The 27,917-nt window shown below is 43.0% G+C and overlaps 2 protein-coding genes and 1 pseudogene across 4 annotated transcripts in view; 1 reads left to right on the top strand and 2 right to left on the bottom strand.

Moving 5' to 3' along the window:
* Positions 1–6,346, bottom strand: part of LOC132677245 (cytochrome P450 3A12-like) — a 124,985-nt pseudogene extending 118,639 nt beyond the window's left edge. Inside the window, exons 1-2 of the transcript XR_014136330.1 lie at positions 6,153–6,346; positions 1,308–1,401 (exon numbers count right to left, since the gene is read on the bottom strand). The product of XR_014136330.1 is annotated as a cytochrome P450 3A12-like (transcript). The remainder of the gene's footprint in view (positions 1–1,307; positions 1,402–6,152) is intronic.
* The window catches only part of TRIM4 (tripartite motif containing 4), a 423,353-nt gene that overhangs the window by 178,804 nt on the left and 216,632 nt on the right, over positions 1–27,917 (top strand). The gene's annotated exons all lie outside the window — the stretch shown is intronic.
* The window catches only part of LOC132674742 (cytochrome P450 3A12), a 93,159-nt gene that overhangs the window by 24,905 nt on the left and 40,337 nt on the right, over positions 1–27,917 (bottom strand). The window contains exons 12-13 of one of the 2 annotated variants that reach the window (XM_078439842.2): positions 22,871–23,033; positions 20,781–21,703 (exon numbers count right to left, since the gene is read on the bottom strand). The exons of the other annotated variant lie outside the window; for it this stretch is intronic. Coding sequence (XP_078295968.1) covers positions 21,608–21,703; positions 22,871–23,033 — 259 coding nt within the window. The 3' untranslated portion in view covers positions 20,781–21,607. Of the gene's footprint in view, positions 1–20,780; positions 21,704–22,870; positions 23,034–27,917 lie in introns of those variants that run through there. 2 annotated transcript variants of the gene reach the window in all.

The raw sequence follows: 27,917 nt of genomic DNA, 5'->3' as shown, positions 1-27,917 counted from the left end.
AGAAATGTGCGTCTTGGGATGCATGTACTAAGGAGTTAATCTGGAAAAGTGGAAAGAAGATTACTGCTCTGTTGGAAAGGAAAAAGTCCAGTAAGTTCTTAACAATAACTGGACACTGAGAGCCAGGAGAGGTAGGATCTGAGGAATAAGTCTCAGATCTGCAGGAAAGGAACTCCAAGGCAGAGAGCAGCCTGTAATATAGACTCTGCCTTCTGGCCTTCAAGACATGAGCTCCTACCTTCTGTTCAGGAGCCAGGCCTTGGGTGAGGCATCAGAGCTGGATTAGACACAGTGGCTCTACCAAAATTCAGTCTGTGTGTCTGCTGGTACATTCCATTCAGGTACATTAAGTCTTTAATAGTTTTGTCAAAGCATCTCTTTTCTAGTGATTTTGTATGAGTGGTTCTACCTTTGTGTGAAAAATAACATACACACATACACAACTCATTTAGAATTATAGTCTGAAAACAATAGATAAGCAATATACTGCCTCAGTTATACTCCCCCCTGCTCAAGTCACCCATAGGATACCTTCTTTGAAGATACAGAGGTAAAGCCAAGAGCTCTAGTTCAACCTCTCAAATGTCAAAAGATGTCACAGGTGGCAAAGGGTGAGTTAGAGCCATGGAAACAACTATAGGGGTGGGGTGGGTTTTGGCCAGCTCTTGAGATAATTCAATTATGTGCAAATTACCCAAAAGTGAATCTTGGGTTGCCTAATAAACTGAAGTTCCAGAGACATCCAGGAAAACAAGGAGGCTACAAAGAGCTCATGCTATGAACAGAAAAGTCTGACTTTAGCATACAGAGCTTAATGAGCCAGTACCAGGGACCCACTTGATGCTTTTCTCCTAATACCAAGTACCATTATGCCTTCCTGGGAATCTGTACCTGCCAGAAAGAAAAGCCTCTTTATGATGCTCACAAGCTGGAACAAAAAGTCCTGGGCTGAAGTGGCCAGAGAGCTGGACTGCCAACTGAGGGAAAACCTGAGGCTCCTAACAGCAGACAAGAGAGCCCTGAGCTATACCTGGCCATGTGCTGGGTAGGGACTGTAATACCATTTCTGGAGAGTTTGAAACCCAAGACTTCCTCCTGAGGAGGATCATGTTTACTATGGAACTAAGCTGGGATTTGCAACCATAGTAAGCAAAAGAGGAGGCTGGGTGGAGACTATGACACCATTTCTGGAAAGTCTGAAACCTAAGAACTTCCTGCTGAGGAGGAGCATTTTTAATATGGAACTAAGCTGGGATTTGCAAACATAAGAAGCAAAAGAGGGAGCTGGGAGCTCAAACAGCACCCACCTGACGGTACCCCAGAGCAGTTCCCACAAAAGGCAGAGGTTTTGGCCCAGGAATTCCGAGCTTCTTAAAAAGTCCATGTGTGTAGGTCCCATATCTGTAAAGTGAAAGAGAAAGCAATGGTGAAATAGGTGTGGAGACTGGCCAGTCACTGATACAACTAGAACAGGTAAGAGAGGAGGTAACATGTAGTCAAGAAATAGTAACAGCAATCCAAACAGCAATAATTACATTCACTCATCATCTCCTTTCCCATCTCCACTGTGAGACCCACAAAGAATGATGATGATTAGCTAAAAGCAGCTGGAAACTTCACCATCCCAAATCCTAGACTGAACATTTGATAAATGCTTCCATATTGAGAGCTCCTACAAGGTTCATGCTGAATTCTTCCAGAAAATTCACTCATGCCTATTTAGTAAGTGACACTGCCATGACTTTGGAGCTTGTCACTCTCCAAAGAATGAGAAAGAGAAAATTTTTTTCCTGCTCTGATGAATGATGATATTTTACTAAATATATCCACTCAATACCAGACGGTTACTGAGAGTCTACCAATAAAATGTTCTTAGCAGTTTCCTCAGAGAGACCTTTCTGCTTTTCCTTCATTGTAGTCCCTGTTGGTGTTTTGGATCAGGTCCTTCTTTTTAAATTTTTTTTAAATGTTTCATAAACGTTTTTTTAAACGTTTTATTTTATATTTGAGAGAGAGAGAGAGAGAGCATGAGCAGGGGAGGGGCAGAGAGATGGAGACAGAATCTGAAGCAGGCTCCAGGCTCTGAGCTATCAGCACAGAGCTCGACACAGGGGCTTGAACACACAAGCAGTGAGATCATAACCTGAGCCAAAGTCAGACGCTCAACTAACTTAGCCACCCAGACGCCCCTGGATCAGGCCATTCTTAAGTCTATCTTCACAGAAGTCTTGAGCAACCACAGTGTTCTTATTTCTGTACAATGAAAACTGTGTCAAAGGCTCAACTGGCCTCACTAAAAAGTGAGATCCCATCAGGTCCACCCAAGTCTCTGTTGTCAGGCATTCTGGTTCTCTTCAGCTACAGAGAAGGGGGATTGACCCATATGTGCCCAAATGAATACCATATTAAAGGATCAGTAAGTAAACAATCCATCCCCAGGCTATTCTTCCCCCTGTGGAATCTGGTCCTCTGACCTGAGATACTCATCTGTTCAGCACACTGCAAGGCCCGCTCAATTTTTCAAGATGGTCACTAAGTTTACTGACTCTGTGCATCAACTATCTCAAAAGTCCATTACAGATGGTGCTCCCTAATACAGGACTGCCTGCAATTCATCCTTCAGGAGTTGCCTGTGGAATCCCACAACTGGGGGTTCTGGATCCTTGCAAGCCTTACTGTTAGGTGTTGCTGAGAAATAGCAGAGTGGAGGAAGGAGAGGCTGCCAACACCGTTTTAACCATAAACTCGCTAGGCCTACAGGGCTAACCCCATAGAGGCAAATTAAGAAAGTGGTGGGAAAGGATGCTAAGTAGAAATGGTTACATACCCTGCAAGTGCTTTCAGCTAACAGATAGGGAGCCTTACAAAGTTCACATACCTCCAGTTCATAGCAGAATACGTGTTATGCAACATAAAATGAATAAGGACAAAACATTCCAGAGATATTCCTCATCTCCTCTTCTAAGCTAGCATTTTAGACACTACAGGTACCAAGTATTTTGTGCACATCCAGCATTTCTAATATTACGTGATTAAATAAACCCCCCAAATTGCAGGAAAGGACATGTTTGAGGGACCCAGCAGAGAGACCTCAACCCGACCCAGCTGGATATTTAGATCCTTCCTCTAGAACACTTTGACACATGTGCACCAGATGTCAGAAGTACGGGTGGCCATCACCAACACAAAAAAATCAATTCTGGGAGCACCTGGGTGGCTCAGTTTGTTGAGTGTCTGACTTTGGCTCAGGTCATGATCTCATGGTTGTGGGTTTGAGGCCCACATCGGGCTCTGTGCTGACAGCTCAGAGCCTGCAGCCTGCTTCAGATCCTGTCTCTGGCTTTCTCTGCCCCTCCCCCACTTGTGCTCTGTCTCTCTTGTCTACAAAATAAATAAACGTTAAAAAATTTTTAAAAAAATCAATTCTGGCTTCTGGACCATCAACATGCTAATTCAACTCCCAAGTGAGGCCAAACAATTGAGTGAATGTGTCAGCAACACTGGTCACAAGGCAAGATCTGGTCTAAACTCACAGGGCTCCAATACAATGCAGAGGTGGAGCTAGATGAATTTTTCTGATTCATTCCAGCTTCTCTCTTTTTGGTAGAGTAATGCTGCTGTTGGTACAAATGAAGGGGCTAACAGTAAAGTGACTCATTTTTAGTGCCTTTACATTGCACTGATAGACAGAGGGCCCTGTCTACAGCTACTGACTCTTGACTACACCAGTGTCTTTTAAGTATAACATACTGTTTGCCTGGTGGCAAAGACCAGTGACAGCCCCACTGCCAGATAGACCAGACACAGTATGACTCACATGGTATCCCTGTTCCCTGGCCCCAAACAGATGAGATGCTAATCCTGTGGTCCTGTGATGACCTCCTGTGGGACCAGAACCAAGGAGTATCTCTGGAAGGTCTGCTATGAGGGAGGAATACTCTCCCACTCCATTCTGAGCCCTGGATGCCTCTCACATCAGCACAGGCTGTCTTACTACTCACCTGTGATGAGAGGTTAAAATAACCTGCTGGGCATTTGTAAACATATACACAACCTATATCATAGAAGTATGCATGTGTACACTAAATTCATATTCCCAACATGACTCTAGAAGGCTGAAGTTATTTATGCACCATTATAATCACAAAGGCTAAACTAACAGCCTCCTTTTAGACTTCAGAAAGAACAAGCTGGAAATAGTCTTATCTCAGTAAAAACCCTAGTATTAAAAAGAATGAAATTAAACCACATCAATTACATTTAAATGTCATTGGGACAGAACATGTTGTCACACCCAGCATTCCTAACCTTTCTCTCAGAAAATGAAAATCAGGCTTATATGTCCTATGTTCATATCCTCATGCCTTTCTATTCTTAAAGAAAGCAAAATTGAGATAGAGATCAAATGTGACATAGAGGGGACCATTCCTACACACAACTGGAAACTAAGTCCTTTCCCAACCTGCTTCAGGATACTGGGAAACCCACCACTGAAAGGAATTCCTCTGCTAATGATTTTGATTTTCCTCCTGTACTGTAACATAGAGGGAAAAAACATATTTAATATCCAAATTTGCTTTCAGGGCTATGTCTTTGCAGCCTGCTGGCAGATTTCATATTGAGGGAGGAAGAAATCTCTATATTGATGCTAAACTTCCCAGACACTAGAAGGAAAACCTGAAATGAATAGAATTTCAAGATTTCTGCCAAGTCTCTTCAGCTCTAAAGGTACTCATTTAGGGTAAGGAGTTCTGCATATTACAAGGTCGGGGAGTGGTCAGGAGAGGGGCACAGAAAAGAGGGAAGAGTCCATTCTGAAGAGGAAGGTGAGGCACATCCAGCCCCCCTGGAAGTCTGAGTGTACCAGTGATTTGTGTACATGATGCTTGGTGGTGGGAGGGAGGGGAGCAGGAGCCACCTGAGAGACACAAGCCCAATCCTTTTACACATGTCCTGCAGCAGACAAAGACCAGGAAGGTGAAGATAATGAGACAAGACCCAAGCTACTCCCTCTGCCTCCAGAATCCCCAGATCTTGGGATGGGGTGAGGACTCCACAGCACAGGGGTCTGTTGATCTTTATCTTCCTCAGGTGAATTTTGCTTGATAGGTTTACTGTGGGGAGGCCGGGCCCCGGTGCCAGGCTGAGACTGGGTCAAGCAATGTTCCCTGTTGACTTAGCCAACCCGGTGGTTCCCCCTCCCATTCCCCCACTTTCAAGGGCATACGAAAGCCTTGTCAAGGCTGAGAAAGTTCCTGAAGCCTGTGGTCTGCAGGTGTTGGCAGTAATGCTACCTCCCTTCTTCTACCCCGAGTCAGATAGAAACAAACATGGGAATTGTGTTTTGCTAGCAATCTATCAACAAGGTCTTGTGACCCGTTCAGAAAGTTCACAAGGTACACAGAACTAAATGTTTTGGCTGGCAGTGATCATGTGAAACCTGATTATTCTTAGAACGACCTGATCCATAAGAGTCTTATATTATAAAAGATTGTGGGGGCGCCTGGGTGGCACAATCGGTTAAGTGTCCGACTTCAGCCAGGTCACAATCTCGCGGTCCGTGAGTTCGAGCCCCGCGTCAGGCTCTGGGCTGATGGCTCGGAGCCTGGAGCCTGTTTCCGATTCTGTGTCTCCCTCTCTCTCTGCCCCTCCCCCATTCATGCTCTGTCTCTCTCTGTCCCAAAAATAAATAAAAAACGTTGAAAAAAAAATTAAAAAAAAAAAGATTGTGTACAGCAACAATAAAGCCGTCACTTGGGCCATCAGCCCAGGGGACCCTCCTGTTCCCAAACTTTCTCTTCTCTTTTTTTCTTACATTCCCCTACCCTCAGGACCCTGACCTCGGTGTTTGTCGCGCCGGTCGCGACAGTTTACGTCCCAACTGGTAGTGAAACAGAAGATCATCCCAGGAGAAAATAATGTCTCTCAGCCCTCCTAGCTACAGAAATTGGAGTTGTGGCATGGGGGTACTCCTTTTGCAGATCTGGGTGAGGTCAATAATAACCCCTTATGTGTTTCTAGCTTGTTTGAAGCACCCAACACTTCAGGAACTTCCTTTTGTTAACTCTTCATCCACAGAACAGACAAGAAAAAGGGGTAGAGGTTGCTGATTAGCAAGGTTCCAGAGGCGATGAGCCTGAACAGTTACTCACAGATACAGGAGCACCAGGCTGGTAGCCAGGAGAAGCCAGGTTTCTATGGAAAAGCTTGGGAGCAGGTCCATGGCCACCTTCCCTCTGCCAATCTCCTCTACTCTCTTTCAGCAGTGTGCGCCAGTCTGTGCTGGCCTGTGCGTGTGGAGCTTTCCTTCCCACCAGCGGTGATTCAGTGAGGCTGGAATATATATAGTGAAGAGGGGGTGGGGCTGGAGCTACTGCCAGTAGAAGGGCCACTGGTGTTCCACCTGTAGGTGCTCTACACCCATGAGTGTTGGCAAAGCATCATGGACATTGCCAGTTTGACCTCCCTTGAGCCAATATTTTGTGGGAAATCAATAAACAACTCAATCAGTGTTATCAGTAATCCCAACGGTTACAGAAGTTCACGTAAAACCATTGTCCTTAAATCTCTAAGTTGCCCTTGTCACCATGACTGTCTGTACCCTTAAACACTTGAAACCCTTCACACAAGCTGGGTCTACTCATCTTTACCCATGTAGTTTCCTCTGCCTAAAAATGTCCCTGGGCCGCCTAGAAGGATCCTACTCATCCTTCAAACCCAGCTCTAACAGAATCTCCTCTGTTAGAGTCTGTCCTCGCCAACCTCCTGCCCTGGGAAATTTCTGTCCCATGAGCCCCAGTTCTATTCTTGTTCTCTGTACCCTCCATCCCTATCATTGGTCTCTACATCCATTTACCTTACAGAGAGAGAGCTTCTCAAAGGCACAGTCTGGGTACTTACCAACATTATGTCCCTAGTCTCCATAAAAGTATATATGCTCAGGGGGGCATCCAGAAAGGTTGGTGGAGTTGAGTTGGTAGAAGTGAAATTACTGGGCTTCCTAATATCCCTGTGGGAAGATCACTGATGACCTTGCCACTTACCTGCTGGGAGAGATATGAGGACATAGCCTCTGGAAATTATATCAGCTCATTTTCATCACTCTGACTCATGTTCTGTGTCTGCATGTCCTGAGAAACCATGGATTGCATGGCATACCTCTGGAATCTCTGGGACAATGGAGCCCTGCTCCATTTAAGAAATAAATGGCTCCAAGCTGGAATACCAACACAGGACAGACATGGGAAGCTGGAAGATGATCCCCAGGAAAAGTAGAAGAGAAAGTCCCATGTATTCTGAAATATTTCTGCCCCCTTTTGGTGTCTTCACTGGGCACCATTCCATAGGGCCATGCTATTACCCTGTTTACAGATGTTAGACTGAGATTCAGTGACTGCAATTGTATTTCCAACAGCCATTGATCACAAAAACATATTGTAAATAAGTGAACATAAAGGGAGACTGTGCTCAGCAATACTGATATTCAACGTTTGCCCTTCCCTGATAAGGGTCCCTACTTGGGAAATAGACCCAAGTCTGCAACAGTGAACTGGTTAAATTTCTGTCCCTATATCCTTGGCTACGTGCACAGCAGCTCCCTCATAATTCCAGAACAAAGGACTCTGCTTCATCTTAGCAGGGAATACAGATGCTAGCCAAGATGGTACTAAGAGTATTGTTCCCCAGCAGAGAGGTACACAGAATCAAGGAACGATTCCTGTCGTTTGATAATTCTTGACAACTTAATGCTCTCAACTAAACACAAAGCCTTTTTTATTGTACTTGGAAACCAAGCCTCTGTGGGAACTAATAGACTTTTATCCTTCTCCAAACCCCATGCTCAGCTATGATTATTTCATAACTAAGCTTAAAATGAGCATCCGCCTACCCTCTTCACCTCAGAGTCTGCTGCAGCTGGTTGAAATCTATCCCAAAAGTGATAGGCTTGTCATTGCTGGGGACTACAATGCAGCCAGCACTGAACCAATGCAGATGGATTTGTCTGCAAGGGAGAAAAATAGAAGCATGAGCTTTGTGCCCCATTCTTCTCCACAAAGGAACACCTGCCATGACAAGACTCGCATCCTCAGAGTTTGAAGCATCCTCAGAGTTTGTATGAAAGAAGACACTGTGTGTCAGAAGAACACCCCATAGACTCCATGGCTCTCATCTACTCCTTCCTATACTAATATGCTCATCATGAACTTTCCAAACTCTGTTCCCAATGCATGTGGTAAAAACAGATCTCAGACTCAGATATCATTCAAGTTGAAGACAGAGAAAACTAAGATAATTATAGTACAGCAAAGTAAGAATAACTATGCATCCTCCTTAACAGTGAAGGATTTATCAGCTTCCTTAGTCTCCTTAGCTACTGGTCAAAATCGAATTGAATAATATTTAGGGAAGACTTAGGCTCAGATATCAGTGTAGGTGGATAAGTTGTCAGGACTCAGGGATGCAGGGAACCCAGCTGTCTAATATTCTCATCCCTTTGTATTGTTAGCTCACATGACATCTCCTTGGGGAAGCATGGCCTGACTTCCACAGGCCAAGAGAAGTGCTCACAGTAGGGGAAGCAGTGTTGCCCTGGAATGATCTGTGCATCACATTCAAATTTCACAGATCATAGTCTCAAGTGTGCAAAAATGAAGGAAAGTTTAAGTGTCTGTTTCTAACTGGGAAAACTCCCATTCTTCTCAGTAAGGCCAAACTTGATCTTGCCAATTCCAGGTAACCAGGTGGTATTTAAGTGTGGGTGTCTGGGCCCTACAGTTTGTGTGGGAGTGGTGAGAAAGTGACAGGTTGTGAACATCCTGGCATTGGAGGAGGTGGGCACCTCTCCCATTGTCATTAGATGTTGGGTGGGCTCTACACTTGCTGCATTCGGTCCCTGGGCCAAGACTATATAGACTATATGAACCCAACACTCTAACAGGGAGAGAGACTAAACCAATAACCACACAAACATTGAGCTAAACCAAGATACCTGCAATAAAGTAATAGTATTTGGTATATCTGGTGACTTTGCTAAGCCAGATACCAGACCCTCTGCAGGCCTTTTAGAAACGGTCACTCCACATGAACCCTTAAAATAGTTTAGTCCAAGGGTGAGAGAGGACAAGAGTTATAAAATAACTCTAAATAATGTAACATATTTTCTTTTAGCAAGAGGAGGCACTTGACTTCAAGTTTTAATTAGAACATACTTAAAAGGTTGGGTGTTTGGTGGATGTGGACTGTTTACTTTTTTCCTTCTTACTGATTATGTTTAAATGGCTCTTTTTACCTCCTTGCCTGTGAGGAGCTACTGAGAATGTTAATGTTTAGAGACTTAATTTCCTGGACCTCATTGAGCCTACAGTGCCTGTCCAGTTGTGTAAACACAGGGGTTGGAGCAGAACCACCACACCTCGTATTTTCTCACCATTATAGGACCTAAAGCCCAACTGGGATGAGATTCCTCTCATCCTCTTTCTCCTAGTGGGCAGAATTTGTCTCTAAACAGTTCCCTAAGTAGAGTGCCTTGTAGGTCAATAAAAGCTAACCCCCAAAAAGAACTAAACAAAAGGAGTAAGGAGAGCTCATTCCCTCCTTAGCAACACAGTATTTTTATAAAATTCAGTTTGGATTTCCAGGCAGAACTATGACCAGAGCAATTTGAGTGAGGCATTCCACTTGAGCACAAATTGCCCAAAATCTCACTAATCATATAAATTTTAAACTGTATTCAAACATAATATTTTAAAAAATAATATTAATCCAAAGAGATCAATAAAGGATGAAATATCATACTTTAAATAACACATGTTCACCAGGTTAGTTTTATGTAACTAATTCACTCCAAAAAATGGGAGGGAAAATACAGGAAAATTAGAGAATAATACCATGAGTTCTATCATCTGGCCAATAGGGATTTTAGAACAGAGACTACATACAATGAAATAATTCAAGAAAATTTCCCAGAACTGAAGAGCAAAAGTCTCCAGATTGAAAGTCCAATGCACTGCACCACCCGCTATAGCCCTTGAACACAATGTGGTTAGATTTCAATATAAATTTATTTAAAAACAGAAAAAATCATAAATGCAATTCCTCACCACTCCAGCCACATTTCAAGTGCACAATACCCCCATGTGGCTGGAGACAACCATATTGGACAACACAGATACAGAACATTTGCATCATTGCAGAAAGGTCTCTTGGACAGCTCTGCCTAGAATAACGGATGACAGCAGATTCATGAAGGCACATTGTCGTGAACTTTCAGACACCAGGGAGAAAAAGAAAATCCCAAATGCTTGCAGAAAGAGTGAGGGGAGCAAGACCCAGGTCAAGTACAAGGAATCAGAAACCAGAAGGGCGGAATCTTCTCAACAGCAATAGTAGAGACAAGTCCCTATGTCTACAAGTTCATGGAGAAACTTCTAGCTCAAATCATCCATCAAGCAATTCTATGCTCAAATCATCCATCAAGCATGAGGGTAGAGCAGAGATATATTCAGAAATGCACATTCTTTAACAAAAATTAACTCCTCTTCATTATTCTTCTGAAAGCTACAAGGAGATGGCCTCTACAGAAATGAGGGAGAAAACCAAGAAAGATATCAGGTGGAGAAAGATGCCACTGGTTTTGTTAAAACTACCATTAGCACTGTTCAACTTTTTAAAGAATGTACATCTATACATTTGATTTTTTTAGTAAAATAAGTTTTTAGAAGCCCCAATCAGGTATCAGCTCCTCCCAACCATTTTTGGGGACAAGTGCTCCTTCTCTGTGCTCTCAAAGAACTGAGGCTGACCTTCCACCATACTGAATCTATCTATTCAAGGGTCTGACTTTTCCCCACCAACAGGGCACATTTGGACCTGATCCAGAGCAGTGCCTAGGAAATGTTTGTGGATCTGAACAAAATCCGAAACAAGAACCTTCCTGCTGACCTTCTATACATGCTTGAGGTTCAGATGTACCTCCTGATAGCTGATGCTGGGAAATCCCCAAATGACAGGATGATGAGAGGTACTGGTGGAGTCCACGTGCTATTTCCAATATGTGTTTCCCAAACAGACTCAAGATATTTTACTGAAGACCTATGGTGTGCTCGGCAGTGTGTAGGCCCTGAGAGGACAGCAGCGGGGCCAACAATAGCCTCAAACCATCCCTGCCTTTTGTGGGTCTGGGAGGTCCATCTCATCCCTGCCTTTTGTGGGTCTGGGATTAATAAATTCATCTGGAAGCAGCACAGCATAGTGAATGAAGCCACACGCCACCTTTTCTACTCTCTCACCTTGAGGAAGTCATTAATCCCTCTGAGACTCAGTTTCCTCAAGAGGGTGTTAGGAGGATTAAATGAGAAATCTATAAAATTAAAGCCTTGGATTTGAACGGTGAGACTCTTTCCAGTTCTCTGATTCTTTTATCTTTCTTTTTTTTTTAATTTTTTTTTTAAAGTTTATTTGTTTTTGAGACAGAGAGAGACAGAGCATGAACGGGGGAGGGACAGAGAGAGAGGGAGACACAGAATCGGAAGCAGGCTCCAGGCTCTGAGCCATCAGCCCAGAGCCCGACACAGGGCTCGAACTCACGGACCGTGAGATCGTGACCTGAGCTGAAGTCGGAGGCTTAACCGACTGAGCCACCCAGGCACCCCTCTTTTATCTTTCTTAATTGGTCAACAGTGTTATGGTTCCAATTGCAGACATGAGAGATACAGTGCTTTTGAAAATACACAGATGCTTGAAGACAATGTAGCTTTTTAACTTTTCATAGATGACATCATCATCCCCCATGAGACCCTTTTTGGGGTGAGATTGGGGAGGGAGAATTTCTTCATAAAACCACTTCTTGGTCACTTGGGTAACAAGTTTTCTGAGTTCAGTCTTCTGATCCTGTCCCCCATTGTCCTTTCTCTGCTCCTCCCAGAATGAGCTCAGAATGTTTGGGGGTGTGACTTCTGGGCTAGAAAAGTGGGCCTCAGATCCTCTCTCTACCCTAGGCCTTACAGGTGACACCTGATCCCTGCCCTGGTTCTACAGAGGGTCCTTGAAGGTCTGAAGCTGTGTCCTTGCTCCGATCAGGCCTGGGAGTTGCCCCTGATGACCTAGGCCCTTCTCACTGGCATGCAGGATCCAGCCCCACCCTCCACCCAGCTTTGATGAGAGTTCACATTCACTGCTGCAGGTCCCCTAGCTCTCCTGTGATAGTCATGTGCAGGCCCATAGGGTTTCTACACAGATCCTGGTATAGGCTGAATTGTGTCCCTTCCAAATCTGTAAGTTGAAGTACTAACTGCCAGCAATTCAAAACATGATTGCAGTTGGGAGTGTGGTCTTTATGAAGAAAAAGATGTTAAATGTGGTCACGAACATGGACCCTAATCTAACATGACTGGTGTCCTTCTAAGAGGAGATCAGGATACAAACATCCACAAAGGGAAGACCATGTGAAAACATGGAGAAGATGGTCATCTGCAAGCCACGGAGAGAGGCCACAGATGGAACCAACCTTGCCAACCACTTGATTGTACTCCTGGCCTCCAGTATTGTGAGAGAATAAACTTCTGTAGATGAAGCTCCTCAGTCTGTGGTACTTTGTTATGGAGCCCAGCAAATTAATACTGATCCATTCTCCTCTCATGGGATGGAGCAGGGGACCTGGGGCACACTGGATGTACAGTAATTATGTTTCTGTGTCTCCAAGTAATTTATTAGATCCTCTTGTGTAGGAGCCACAACTTCTCCGTTTCTATATTCTTGGGCTTAAGAGGGCTATGGTTGGCATGGTGATTTTGAAGGAATGCAAGAGTGATGGCATAATCTCCTTTTTGAAGAACTTCCTTCAAATTTTAGTAACATGGAGAGTGCAGAGGTCACATTACTCTGTAAATAGTCCAATTAATCATTAGTACCAGGGTCATGAGGCTTAATGATGTAAACCATTTGCAAGTCACTGGAAAAGGTAGGATCAAAGTTTGGATAATGTGGCCATGGCCATGACAACATTGATACCTGGAGCAGCTGACTTTAACAGCAGTGCTTGCTTCTGGCACTTCACCTGAAGTCAAATGAAGGTAAGTCAATTCACCAAAACTACAAGACATTAAGACCTAGCATATTCTATCACTTACATTCTTATGCGAGAAACAGAGACATAACTCCACAAAAATAAAGATAACAGTAAACTGAGCTTGAGGGAAAGCCCACCAAAGCACCAATGTGCTCACAGAATGGGGGCAGTTGTGTGGTGGGTCCATAAAAGGACAATGCTCTCTCTTTCCCTAAAAATATTTTTTTAAAAAAAGAGATAAGCACATCTCATCCTAGCTTTTCATGCATATTGGACACTGCATAGCCTGGAAAAGACCAGACTAACTGGTCGGAACTCTGGTACCAGAAAAGCAATATTAAGAGAGGGCTGGAGAGAGCCCACATGAATGCAGTGGGAAGGTTTCCCTCCTGTCACTTGTCACTGCAGTGCATCCCTGCCCCTGAGACCATCCACCCTTAGGTGTGATGACTCTTAGCCTTAGAAATAAAAACTGCTAGGGGAACCTGCGTGTCTCAATTGGTTAAGCATCCAACTCTTGCTTTCGGCTCAGGTCATCATCTCATAGATTGTGGGTTTAAGCCCAGAGTCAGGCTCTGTGCTTATAGCATGGAGCCTGCTTGGGATTCTCTCTCCCTCTCTCTCTCTCTGCCACTTCCCTGCTCACACTCTCTCTCTCTTAAAATAAATAAATAAACTTAAATATATATACATACATACATACATACATACATGCTGCCAGTTGTTGTTGTTTTAAATTTTTTGTTAATGTTTATTTATTGTTGAGGGACAGAGCATGAGCAGGGGAAGGGAAGTGAGAGGGAGATGCAGAATCTGAAGCAGGCTCCAGGCTCTGAGCTGTCAGCACAGAGCCTGACGCTGGGCTCAAACTCACAAACCACAAGATCATGACCTGAGCTGAAATCGGATGTTCAACCAACTGAGCCACCCAGGTGCCCCAATGCTGCCAGTTGTTTTACCAACCAAAAGGGAGTTATTCAGGAAAAAAAGAGAATTGCAATCCAGGACAAACAAGCTTCAGCAAAACCATAGGTAGCCAAGTCTAAAGAACAAAGGGAGTGATGGGTTTTTTTTAGGGGGAGGTTATTTGTTTGTTTATTTTTTTCCAGGAGAAAGGGGGAGGCTGGGAAGGGGGTTATAAACTAAAATTCACGGAATAACTTTGGAGTTTGAGGTGTGGTGGCTTCTCACTGGCAGAGCTCTTGCTGGGGAGAAGGGGTTCTGGGTTGTGGTGACAAGGAAAGCCCTTCTTCCTGCAGCTGGGATAGTAAAGTAGTGCAAGGTCAAGTCTGTCTCTTCCTATTGGGTCTGAGTGGTAGGGTGTGACAGTGCCCCCTGCCAAACCTCCCCACTCCTTTTCAGTGGGGGTCACATGACTAATTTTCACATGACAAAGGCACTTCTAGAATGGGGATATTGCTATTGCTCTTTGGAAAACTCCTGAACAGCATCTGCTGATACACCACTAACTTCATAGTTAAAGCTCTCTGAATGATGTATGTGATTACTTTCTTTTTTTTTTTTTATTTTTTAATATATGAAATTTACTGTCAAATTGGTTTCCATACAACACCCAGTGCTCATCCCAAAAGGTGCCCTCCTCCATACCCATCACCCACCCTGCCCTCCCTCCCACCCCCCCGTCAACCCTCAGTTTGTTCTCAGTTTTTAACAGTCTCTAATGCTTTGGCTCTCTCCCACTCTAACCTCTTTTTTTTTTTTTTTTTTTTTTCCTTCCCCTCCCCCATGGGTTTCTGTTATGTTTCTCAGGATCCACATAAGAGTGAAACCATATGGTATCTGTCTTTCTCTGTATGGCTTATTTCACTTAGCATCACACTCTCCAGTTCCATCCATGTTGCTACAAAAGGCCATATTTCATTTTTTCTCATTGCCACGTAGTATTCCATTGTGTATATAAACCACAATTTCTTTATCCATTCATCAGTTGATGGACATTTAGGCTCTTTCCATAATTTGGCTATTGTTGAGAGTGCCGCTATAAACATTGGGGTACAGGTGCCCCTATGCATCAGTACTCCTGTATCCCTTGGATAAATTCCTAGCAGTGCTATTGCTGGGTCATAGGGTAGGTCTATTTTTAATTTTCTGAGGAACCTCCACACTGCTTTCCAGAGCGGCTGCACCAATTTGCATTCCCACCAACAGTGCAAGAGAGTTCCTGTTTCTCCACATCCTCTCCAGCATCTATAGTCTCCTGATTTGTTCATTTTGGCCACTCTGACTGGCGTGAGGTGGTATCTGAGTGTGGTTTTGATTTGTATTTCCCTGATAAGGAGCGACGTTGAACATCTTTTCATGTGCCTGTTGGCCATCCGGATGTCTTCTTTAGAGAAGTGTCTATTCATGTTTTCTGCCCATTTCTTCACTGGGTTATTTGTTTTTCGGGTGTGGAGTTTGATGAGCTCTTTATAGATTTTGGATACTAGCCCTTTGTCCGATGTGTCATTTGCAAATATCTTTTCCCATTCCGTTGGTTGCCTTTTAGTTTTGTTGGTTGTTTCCTTTGCTGTGCAGAAGCTTTTTATCTTCATAAGGTCCCAGTAATTCACTTTTGCTTTTAATTCCCTTGCCTTTGGGGATGTGCCGAGTAAGAGATTGCTACGGCTGAGGTCAGAGAGGTCTTTTCCTGCTTTCTCCTCTAAGGTTTTGATGGTTTCCTGTCTCACATTCAGGTCCTTTATCCATTTTGAGTTTATTTTTGTGAATGGTGTGAGAAAGTGGTCTAGTTTCAACCTTCTGCATGTTGCTGTCCAGTTCTCCCAGCACCATTTGTTAAAGAGACTGTCTTTTTTCCATTGGATGTTCTTTCCTGCTTTGTCAAAGATGAGTTGGCCATACGTTTGTGGGTCTAGTTCTGGGGTTTCTATTCTATTCCATTGGTCTATGTGTCTGTTTTTATGCCAATACCATGCTGTCTTGATGATGACAGCTTTGTAGTAGAGGCTAAAGTCTGGGATTGTGATGCCTCCTGCTTTGGTCTTCTTCTTCAAAATTACTTTGGCTATTCGGGGCCTTTTGTGGTTCCATATGAATTTTAGGATTGCTTGTTCTAGTTTCGAGAAGAATGCTGGTGCAATTTTGATTGGGATTGCATTGAATGTGTAGATAGCTTTGGGTAGTATTGACATTTTGACAATATTTATTCTTCCAATCCATGAGCAGGGAATGTCTTTCCATTTCTTTATATCTTCTTCAATTACCTGCATAAGCTTTCTATAGTTTTCAGCATACAGATCTTTTACATCTTTGGTTAGATTTATTCCTAGGTATTTTATGCTTCTTGGTGCAATTGTGAATGGGATCAGTTTCTTCATTTGTCTTTCTGTTGCTTCATTGTTAGTGTATAAGAATGCAACTGATTTCTGCACGTTGATTTTGTATCCTGCAACTTTGCTGAATTCATGTATCAGTTCTAGCAGACTTTTGGTGGAGTCTATCGGATTTTCCATGTATAATATCATGTCATCTGCAAAAAGCGAAAGCTTGACTTCATCTTTGCCAATTTTGATGCCTTTGATTTCCTTTTGTTGTCTGATTGCTGATGCTAGAACTTCCAGCACTATATTAAACAGCAGCGGTGACAGTGGGCATCCCTGTCGTGTTCCTGATCTCAGGGAAAAAGCTCTCAGTTTTTCCCCGTTGAGGATGATGTTAGCTGTGGGCTTTTCATAAATGGCCTTTATGATCTTTAAGTATGTTCCTTCTATCCCGACTTTCTCAAGGGTTTTTATTAAGAAAGGGTGCTGGATTTTGTCAAAGGCCTTTTCTGCATCGATTGACAGGATCATATGGTTCTTCTCTTTTTTTTTGTTAATGTGATGTATCACGTTGATCGATTTGCGAATGTTGAACCAGCCCTGCATCCCAGGAATGAATCCCACTTGATCATGGTGAATAATTCTTTTTATATGCTGTTGAATTCGATTTGCTAGTATCTTATTAAGAATTTTTGCATCCATATTCATCAGGGATATTGGCCTGTAGTTCTCTTTTTTTACTGGGTCTCTGTCTGGTTTAGGAATCAAAGTAATACTGGCTTCATAGAATGAGTCTGGAAGTTTTCCTTCCCTTTCTATTTCTTGGAATAGCTTGAGAAGGATAGGTATTATCTCTGCTTTAAATGTCTGGTAGAACTCCCCTGGGAAGCCATCTGATCCTGGACTCTTATTTGTTGGGAGATTTTTGATAACCGATTCAATTTCTTCGCTGGTTATGGGTCTGTTCAAGCTTTCTATTTCCTCCTGATTGAGTTTTGGAAGAGTGTGGGTGTTTAGAAATTTGTCCATTTCTTCCAGGTTGTCCAATTTGCTGGCATATAATTTTTCATAGTATTCCCTGATAATTGTTTGTATCTCTGAGGGATTGGTTGTAATCATTCCATTTTCATTCATGATTTTATCTATTTGAGTCATCTCCCTTTTCTTTTTGAGAAGCCTGGCTAGAGGTTTGTCAATTTTGTTTATTTTTTCAAAAAACCAACTCTTGGTTTCGTTGATCTGCTCTACCGTTTTTTTAGATTCTATATTGTTTATTTCTGCTCTGATCTTTATTATTTCTCTTCTTCTGCTGGGTTTAGGCTGCCTTTGCTGTTCTGCTTCTATTTCCTTTAGGTGTGCTGTTAGATTTTGTATTTGGGATTTTTCTTGTTTCTTGAGATAGGCCTGGATTGCAATGTATTTTCCTCTCAGGACTGCCTTCGCTGCATCCCAAAGCGTTTGGATTGTTGTATTTTCATTTTCGTTTGTTTCCATATATATTTTAATTTCTTCTCTAATTGCCTGGTTGACCCACTCATTCGTTAGTAGGGTGTTCTTTTTTTTTTTTTTTTTAATTTTTTAAGGTTTATTTATTTTTGAGACAGAAAGAGACAGAGCATGAGCAGGGGAGGGTCAGAGAGAGAGGGAGACACAGAATCCGAAACAGGCTCCGGGCTCCGAGCTGTCAGCACGGAGCCCGACGCGGGGCTCGAACTCACGGACCGTGAGATCATGACCTGAGCCGAAGTCGGACGCTCAACCGACTGAGCCACCCAGGCGCCCCAGTAGGGTGTTCTTTAACCTCCATGCTTTTGGAGGTTTTCCAGACTTTTTCCTGTGGTTGATTTCAAGCTTCATAGCATTGTGGTCTGAAAGTATGCATGGTATAATTTCAATTCTTGTAAACTTATGAAGGGCTGTTTTGTGACCCAGTATATGATCTATCTTGGAGAATGTTCCATGTGCACTCGAGAAGAAAGTATATTCTGTTGCTTTGGGATGCAGAGTTCTAAATATATCTGTCAAGTCCATCTGATCCAATGTATCATTCAGGGCCCTTGTTTCTTTATTGACTGTGTGTCTAGATGATCTATCCATTTCTGTAATTGGGGTGTTAAAGTCCCCTGCAATGACCACATTCTTATCAATGAGGTTGCTTATGTTTATGAGTAATTGTTTTATATATCTGGGGGCTCGGGTATTTGGCGCATAGACATTTATAATAGTTAGCTCTTCCTGGTGGATAGACCCTGTGATTATTATATAATGCCCTTCTTCATCTCTTGTTACAGCCTTTAATTTAAAGTCTAGTTTGTCTGATATAAGTATGGCTACTCCAGCTTTCTTTTGGCTTCCAGGAGCATGATAAATAGTTCTCCATCCCCTCACTCTCAATCTAAAGGTGTCCTCAGATCTAAAATGAGTCTCTTGTAGACAGCAAATAGATGGGTCTTGTTTTTTTATCCATTCTGATACCCTATGTCTTTTGGTTGGCGCATTTAATCCATTTACATTCAGTGTTATTATAGAAAGATATGGGTTTAGAGTCATTGTGATGTCTGTATGTTTTATGCTTGTAGTGATGTCTCTGGTACTTTGTCTCACAGGATCCCCCTTAGGATCTCTTGTAGGGCTGGTTTCGTGGTGACAAATTCCTTCAGTTTTTGTTTGTTTGGGAAGACCTTTATCTCTCCTTCTATTCTAAATGACAGACTTGCTGGATAAAGGATTCTCGGCTGCATATTTTTTCTGTTTAGCACACTGTAGATATCGTGCCAAGCCTTTCTGGCCTGCCAAGTTTCAAAGGAGAGATCAGTCACGAGTCTTATAGGTCTCCCTTTATATGTGAGGGCACGTTTATCCCTTGCTGCTTTCAGAATTTTCTCTTTATCCTTGTATTTTGCCAGTTTCACTATGATATGTCGTGCAGAAGATCGATTCAAGTTACATCTGAAGGGAGTTCTCTGTGCCTCTTGGATTTCAATGCCTTTTTCCTTCCCCAGTTCAGGGAAGTTCTCAGCTATAATTTGTTCAAGTACCCCTTCAGCACCCTTCCCTCTCTCTTCCTCCTCTGGGATACCAATTATGCGTATATTATTTTTTTTTAGTGTATCACTTAGTTCTCTAATTTTCCCCTCATACTCCTGGATTTTTTTATCTCTCTTTCTTTCAGCTTCCTCTTTCTCCATAACTTTATCTTCTAGTTCACCTATTCTCTCCTCTGCCTCTTCAAGCCGAGCCATCGTGGATTCCATTTTGTTTTGCAATTCGTTTAAAGCGTTTTTCAACTCCTCGTGACTGTTCCTTAGTCCCTCGATCTTTGTGGCAAGAGATTCTCTGCTGTCCTGTATACTGTTTTCAAGCCCAGCGATTAATTTTATGACTATTATTCTAAATTCACTTTCTGTTATATTATTTAAATCCTTTTTGATCAGTTCATTAGCTGTTGTTATTTCCTGGAGATTCTTCTGAGGGGAATTCTTCCGTTTGGTCATTTTGGAGAGTCCCTGGCGTGGTGAAGACCTGCAGTGCACTTCCCCTGTGCTGTGGTGTATAACTGGAGTTAGTGGGCGGGGCCGCAGTCCGACCCGATGTCTGCCCCCAGCCCACTGCTGGGGCCACAGTCAGACTGGTGTGTGCCTTCTCTTCCCCTCTCCTAGGGGCGGGATTCACTGTGGGGTGGCGTGTCCCGTCTGGGCTACTTGCACACTGCCAGGCTTGTGTTGCTGGGGATCTGGTGTATTAGCTGGGGTGGGTAGGCAAGGTGCATGGGGGCTGGAGGGGCAGGCTTAGCTCGCTTCTCCTTAGGTGATCCACTTCAGGAGGAGCCCTGTGGCAGCGGGAGGGAGTCAGATCCGCTGCCGGAGGTTTGGCTCCACAGAAGCACCGAGTTGGGTGTTTGCGCGGAGCGAGCAAGTTCCCTGGCAGGAACTGGTTCCCTTTGGGATTTTGGCTGGGGGATGGGCGGGGGAGATGGCGCTGGCGCCTTTGTTCCCCGCCAAGCTGAGCTCTGCCGTCCGGGGGCTCAGCAGCTCTCCCTCCCTTTGTCCTCCAGCCTTCCCGCTTTCCGAGCAGAGCTGTTAACTTATGACCTCCCAGACGCTAAGTCGCGCTTGCTGTCGGAACACAGTCTGTCCGGCCCCTCCGCTTTTGCCAGCCAGACTCGGGGGCTCTGCTTGGCCGGCGAGCCGCCCCTCCGCCCCGGCTCCCTCCCGCCAGTCCGTGGAGCGCGCACCGCCTCGCCGCCCTTCCTACCCTCTTCCGTGGGCCTCTAGTCTGCGCTTGACTCCGGAGACTCCCTTCTGCTAATCCTCTGGCGGTTTTCTGGGTTCTTTAGGCAGGTGTAGGTGGAATCTAAGTGATCGGCAGGACGCGCTGTGAGCCCCGCGTCCTCCTACGCCGCCATCTTCCGGAACCCGTCAATGCTTTTAGCTTTTCTGCCCAATCCACTGACCAATCAACCATCTCTTACTTGATGTTCATTGTATTAGTACAGTAGGGGGCTGAGGTTAGGTCACAAAGAAAAAGCATGTTCCCTGTCTGGCAGAACACCAGGGCAGATGAGATGAAAACATTATATCAAAACTAGTAATAAAAACTGCCTCAATTGAGTGTTATAAAAAAAAATATGTGCTCCAAAACCGGAAGAATTAAACTTTCTGAGAAGTGGGCAAAGTAACAGTGTATTGACTCTCACCTACCTTAACATAACATGTTGGACTTCTGAGCAAGCCCCACCCACCTAGTGACTGTGATGGTCAAAAACATCCAGTCATTGACCCTCACTCATCAGTTCTATGGATTCCCCCTTAATGTGCAGGAAGACATCAGTTAATACGTTGGTAAAGAAATGTTGATTGACACACTCAGTGTAATAGTTAATGTATAATATTCAAAATAAGATGTGTGATATGAATGTCACTATTATGGTCACCACAAAAATTATTGTTTCATTAAAGTTTTTTAATATAACTGGTGAGAAATTTTTATTATCAATCAGTTTTCAGGGGAATAGATGGTACTAACTGGGACCGGATAGGCTGAGTCTACGTGTCTGGCACTTATTAGTCACCTTCCTCACATTCCACAACATATAATGCTCCATGCAGATACCAGGAAAGCTTGGAATCCCTTGTCATCCATCACAAGCAGTATGTGAAGCCCATCTTCATTTCTGGGTTGTACTCACAAAGTAAAATGAAGTCTCTGGTGTTCTGGGATACAGGTTCTTGAAGAACAAAGGGGAAGTTCTTAGGGAAAGTCAGGCTCTACTCACACTCCCATCTCTCAGCTCAACCTTGAGAACAATGGGTTTTTCTGGTTGAATAATACCTTGAGCATTTAATTTCAGGGGGATCTGCAACAGTTACAAAAGCATATGAAAACCAAAATGAAGTTCTATTGACAACAGAAGCAAAGCAGGCAAGATACATGAAGGAGAGTAAGAGTTTAAACATATAAATACTACATTTAAATTCATATTCTCATATTCTTTAAACTTACTCTGTAAGCTGTCAAGACCGGAGTGTGGAAACATTCATCCATCATTCATTCAAAAGGATATCTATTGAGTGTCTACTCTGTACCAGGCTGGACACAATCTCATGTTGGTTTGTGTTCTTTTTTAATTTAAATTTTAGGTTAAAAGGATGAGTGTTTACAATTTACAACAGTTTCTTAGTCATTATGGCATGCCACTTAAAAAGTGATAACAGTTAATTTTGTATATGTTGAAGCTTGCAAAGTCATCCTGAGTGGACATTACACATTTTATTGTATTGCCATCCTCAATGCTAAACATCCTCTCATCTCTCCCAGTGGAAATATCCATTCATGATAGCAGATTTCAATAGAAAGGGAACACAGCTTTGACTGGAGAAGGGCTCATGGAAGGTGGGGCCAAATAACCACAATGGTCTGGACCATGGGAGTCCCTCACGTCTGACAGACATGCTTCACACCAGTGATTCTCAACCTTGCTTGCACATGACAATCAATGGGGACACTTTTAAAGCCACGCTCTGGGTGAATTATGTAAGAATTTCTGAGATGGCCTGAACCCACTGACTCCAATGTACCAGTAGGGGTTGAGAACCATGGTTATGAGAGCATCTGTAAGTTGTGGTAGAGAATAGCATCATTCGAAAGTCATGTTGCATTAATAACTGCACATGATGACTATGCATAATATGTTCCCTTCCTTTCAGGGGATTTGAAATAAATTTAAAACATTGTCAAGTTCAAAAGTCTGTGCATAATAAGTCATGATAGTTGACCTGACTAGATGTCCCTTATTATTGGGTGCTAATAAACCACACATGTGGCACTCAGAGCTGAAGGACCCTTAAAGGTCACAGATGACTCCAAATAGATTCTCTGGCCAATGGAACAAATTATAAGGATAAATGAGCCCATACAAACACACACACACACACACACACACACACACACACACACACACACACACCATATCTCTTAGTTTAAAAAAAAAGTAAAACATTCTTTGTGTGGAAAGTTCTCTGACCTGTGTTTCTTCACAAGGTTTGAAGGAGAAGTTCTGAAGGAGTGTGACAAGGGCAAGTTTCATGTTCATGATCGCAAACCTCATGCCAATGCAGTTTCGGGGTCCAGTTCCAAAAGGCAGGTATATATAAGGATTTATGCTGTCCTTGTTCTTCTTGCTGAACCTGGTTCCACAAATAGAGTTGGAAACAAGTTAGTGAAACATAAAAACCACAAGAGCCACATGTGTGGGGTTCTCAACCAGAACTACACAGGACACTCTTGGGGGGCTGGTCACTGAAATCCTGCCATGCTTATTCTGCGGTGACAACTGTAAGCTACATATCCTCTGCATTCCCCTACCCTGTGGGAGCAGTCAGTCTTGTTGAGATGAGATGAATGTTGTTGAAGGGAAGAGTTATCTTAAACACTAGAATTACAGTCAGCATGGGGAGGTGTTCACAGTCTGAAAGGCAAGCAGGCAATGAGACTGACTGAAGGAAAGGTAGGTTCCTGCCTCCACTGACTTATGTTGGTCATGTGCTCATGAGAGAAGGAAGCAGGAGAAATGCCTCCCATGATTTAGATTGTTATTTTTCCCTTCTCTTCCCTCTCCTCCCACCTTGAATCCCCCAACCACTAAGACAGGCCAGCTGGTCAGAAGATTTGCATGAGCACACGATGCTGCTCCACTTTAATCATATTCACTAATGTGTATAATCAGTATAATCACTGAATTCTTGGTCACCTGTCTCATGAGTCTAAAAGTTCCTGAAGGTTAGTCCTATGTTTTATTCAAAACTGATTCCTCAATATTTGATTATATTAAAGGAAAATGTGGATTTGGGGAAAGTTATAATGACATTGTCAGTAGTATTTTTTTTTTAAAGTCCTTATATTATTGGGGTAGCTGAGTGGCTCAGTTGGTTAAACATCCAACTCTTGATTTCGGCTCAGCTCATGATCTCACGGTTTGTGAATTCCAGTCCCACCTTGGGCTCTGCACTGACATCGCAGAGGCTGCTTGGGATTCTGTCTCTCTCTCTCCATCTCCCTCTGCCCCTCCCCCGCTTGTGCTTGCTCTTCTCTCTCTCTCAAATAAATAAATATATTTTTTAAATGAATGAATAAAGTCCTTATATTATGGAGAACATTCTGGAATATTTACAGATGATGTGCCTTGAAGTAATACGGCATAACATGAGGAATTGTAATGGCATGTGGTTGGGGCAGCTGATATGGGTTAGTGGTTGTTGGGCAGGTGATGGGCACATATAGATGTATTGAAAGTATTTCATAGAACTGTGTCTATAGAATATGCTTGTGCATGTGCCAAAAATTCTCCATAATAGACATTTTTAATATGTGGATTTGGCACTGTCTGGCACAGTCCCTGACACACATAGGTAAGTACTTCATATCATGACTGAGTGAATCACAGAGAAGTACCAGGAGTCCCTGGTTTCTGTTTGAGAAGCTACAGGAGCAGGGACTGCTGAGCTTGTGGGAACCACCAGGTCTTCTGGTCCAGAAAACAGGTGACTTGGTCAATTCTGACTTCTTTCAGCAAGTACTAAGTGTAGACACAATGCTAGCACTAGGGACACCATGCAACAAGACATGGGCTCAGCCATCAGGGAGCTTAGAGTCAGGGGCTAAAAGTCTGGATCCCTACAAAGTTCACTCCAATTTTTTCTCACCAATACAATAAACAGGAAAGTACCAACTCTTTGCAGAATTCAAGCTGTGCCCAAAGCCAAACTCTGCTCTGGATTCCCAGAGAGAAAGCTCAAGGCCCCTCCTCCAAGGAGGATGTCTCAGATGGCTAGAGAGCAGATGACTTTGCTTTGGATGAACCCCAGATACCAAGACAGGTGGGAGATAGCACAGGACTGCAGCCACAGACAGCACAGGATCTGTGTGCGCCCCCATCCTCATGAGGTTGCTCCTCTTGCCAGGAATGAGGACTCTAAGCTCCAAGCCTCTCAGCTCTACAGGTAGCAGAAACGGTGGCCAAGGTTTACAAACATGGAATGTGAGGACATAGGGGGAGAATTCAGAGAGCTAGAGTGGACAGAAAAACGTTAAGGGAAAAAAGTCCCATTTCCTTGAATAAGATGATTATGATATATGCATATAATCACAAACACAAATACAATATGTTGCTTATAGTTTACTGTTACATTAAGTAGCTCAAAAACATATAATGCCACCCTTTTAGTAATCTATATATGCATAGAAAAGTGTCCACAAGGACATACATTATTAATAATCTTGACATATTGGGACTGACAATGATGTTATATTCTTTCTTCTCAACTACAGTTTGTAAAATTTTTATGAACTTTCTAAATTTAAATTTTTGTTAAAATACAGTGCAATATTAGTTTCAGGAGTAGAATTCAGTGATTCGTAACTTATATACAAAACCCAATGCTCATTACAAGTGCCCTCTTATTACTCATCATCACCTATCCAGACCAACTCCCACCCACCTCCCTCCATCAACTCTCAGTTTATTCTCTATCTTTAAGAGTCTCTTGTGGTAGAGTGCTTGGGTAGCTCAGTCAGTTGGCTCAGGTCATGATCTCAGGGTTCATGGGTATGAGCCCTGCGTTGGGTTCTGTGCTGACAGCTCAGAGTCTGGAGCTTGCTTTGGATTCTGTGCCTCCCTCTTTCTCTCTGCCCCTTCCCTGCTTGTTATCTCTCTCTCTCTCTCTCTCTCTCTCTCTCTCTCTCTCTCTCTCCCTCCCTCCCTCCCTCCCTCCCTCCCCTCTCTCTCTATAAAAAATAAATAAATAAATATTTAAAAAACATTTTATTTTGATGAGGTACCAATAGTTCGTTTTAGCTTTTGTTTCCCTTGCCTCCGGAGACGTGTTGAGTAAGAAGTTGCTGTGGCCAAGGTTAAAGAGGTTTTTGCCTGCTTTCTCCTCAAGGATTTTGATGGCTTCCTGTCTTGATTTAGTTTTTCATCCATTTTGAGTGTATTTTTGTGTAAGGTGTAAGAAAGTGGTCCAGGTTCATTCTTCTGCATGCTGCTGTCCAGTTTTGCCAGCACTGCTTGGTGAAGAGACTGTCTTTACTCCATTGCATATTCTTTCCTGCTTTGTCAAAGATTAGTTGGCCATATGTTTGTGGGTCCATTTCTGGGTTCTCTAGTTTGTTCCATTGATCTGAGTGTCTGTTTTTGTGCCAGTACCATACTGTCTTGATGATTACAGTTTTGTAATACAGCTTGAAGTCCAGAATTGTGATGCCTCCTGCTTTGGTTTTCTTTTTCAAGATTGCTTTGGCTATTCATGGTCTTGGTTCAAAGAAGACATCCAGATGGCCAACTGGCACATGAAAAAATGCTCAACACCACTCATCATCAGGGAAATACACATCAAAACCACAATGAGATACCACACCACACCTGTCAGAATGGCTAACATTAACAACTCAGACAACAACAGATGTTGGCAAGGCTGTGGAGAGAGAGGATCTCTTTTGCACTGCTGGTGGGAATGCAAACTGGTGCAGCCACTCTGGAAAACAGTATGGAGGCTCCTCAAAAAATTAAAATAGAACTTCCCTACGACCCAGCAATTGTACTACTAGGTATTTATCCAAGGGATACAGGTATGCTGTTTCAAAGAGGCACATGCACCCTAATGTTTACAGAAGTGCTATTAACAATAGCCAAAGTATGGAAAGAGCCCAAATGTCCATCGATGGATGAATGGATAAAGAAGATATGGTATATATATACAATGGAGTATTACTCAGCAATCAAAAAGAATGAAATCTTGCCATTTGCAACTAGATGGATGGAACTAGAGGGTATTATGCTAAGCAAAATTAGTCAGAGAAAGACAAATATCATATGACTTCACTCATATGAGGACTTTAAGAGACAAAACAGATGAACATGCAGGAAGGGAAAAAAATAATATAAAATCAGGGAGGGGGACAAAAACATAAGGGACCTTTAAATATGGAGGACAAACAGAGGGTTGCTGGAGGGTTGAGGGAGGGGTGATCGGCTAAATGGGTAAGAGGTATTAAGGAATCTACTCCTGAAATCATTGTTGACTATATGTTAACTAACTTGGATGTAAATTAAAAAAATAAATTTAGGGGCACCTGGGTGGCTCAGTCAGTTAAGCGGCTGACTTCAGCTCAGGTCATGATCTTGCGGTCTGTGAGCTCGAGCCCCGCATCAGGCTCTGTGCTGACAGCTCAGAGCCTGGAGCCTGTTTCAGATTCTGTGTCTCCCTCTCTCTGCCCCTCACTGTTCATGCTCTGTCTCTCCCTGTCTCAAAAATAAATAAAATGTTTAAAAAATTTTTTAAATAAATTTAAAAAAACAAATAACCTAAAAAAATTTTTTTAAGTCCCTTATGGTTTCTTTTACCCTCTCTTCTCTTTTTCCCTGCCCTTCCCCTATGTTCATCTTTTCTGTTTCTTAAATTTTACATATGACTGAAATCATATGTTATTTGTCTTTCTCTGACTTATTCTGCTTAGCATAATATGTTCTAGCTCCATCCACATCATTGCAAGTGGCAAGATTTCATTCCTTTTGATGGCTGAATAATTTTCCATTGTGTGTGTGTGTGTGTGTGTGTGTGTGTGTGTGTGTGCGCGTGCACGCAGACACACACACACACACACACACACACACACATCTTCTTTATCCATTCATCAGTCAGTGGACATTTGTGCTTTCTCCATAGTTTGGATATTGTTGATAATGCTACTATAAACACTGGGGTGTATGTACCCCTTCGAATCTGTATTTTAGTATCCTTTGGGCAAATACTATAATACAATTGCTGTATCATAGGGCAGCTCTACTTTTAGTTTTTTGAGGACCTCTATACTGTTCCCCAGAGTGGTTGCACCAGTTTGCATTCCTACCAGCAGTGCAAGAAGATTCCCTATCTCTGCATCCTTGCCAACACCTGTTGCTTCTTGTGTTGTTAATTTTAGCCATTCTGACATGTTTTGAGGTGGTATCTCATTGTAATTTTGATTTGTAGTTCCCTGATGATGGGTGATATCGAGCATCTTTTCATGTGTCT

This window comes from Panthera onca, chromosome E3, assembly GCF_046562875.1.
Source record: "Panthera onca isolate mPanOnc1 chromosome E3, mPanOnc1 haplotype 2, whole genome shotgun sequence".
NCBI classification, from domain to species: Eukaryota; Metazoa; Chordata; class Mammalia; order Carnivora; family Felidae; genus Panthera; species Panthera onca.
The sequence above is the reverse complement of the archived record's forward strand: the minus strand, read 5'-3'. Positions and strand labels throughout refer to the sequence as shown.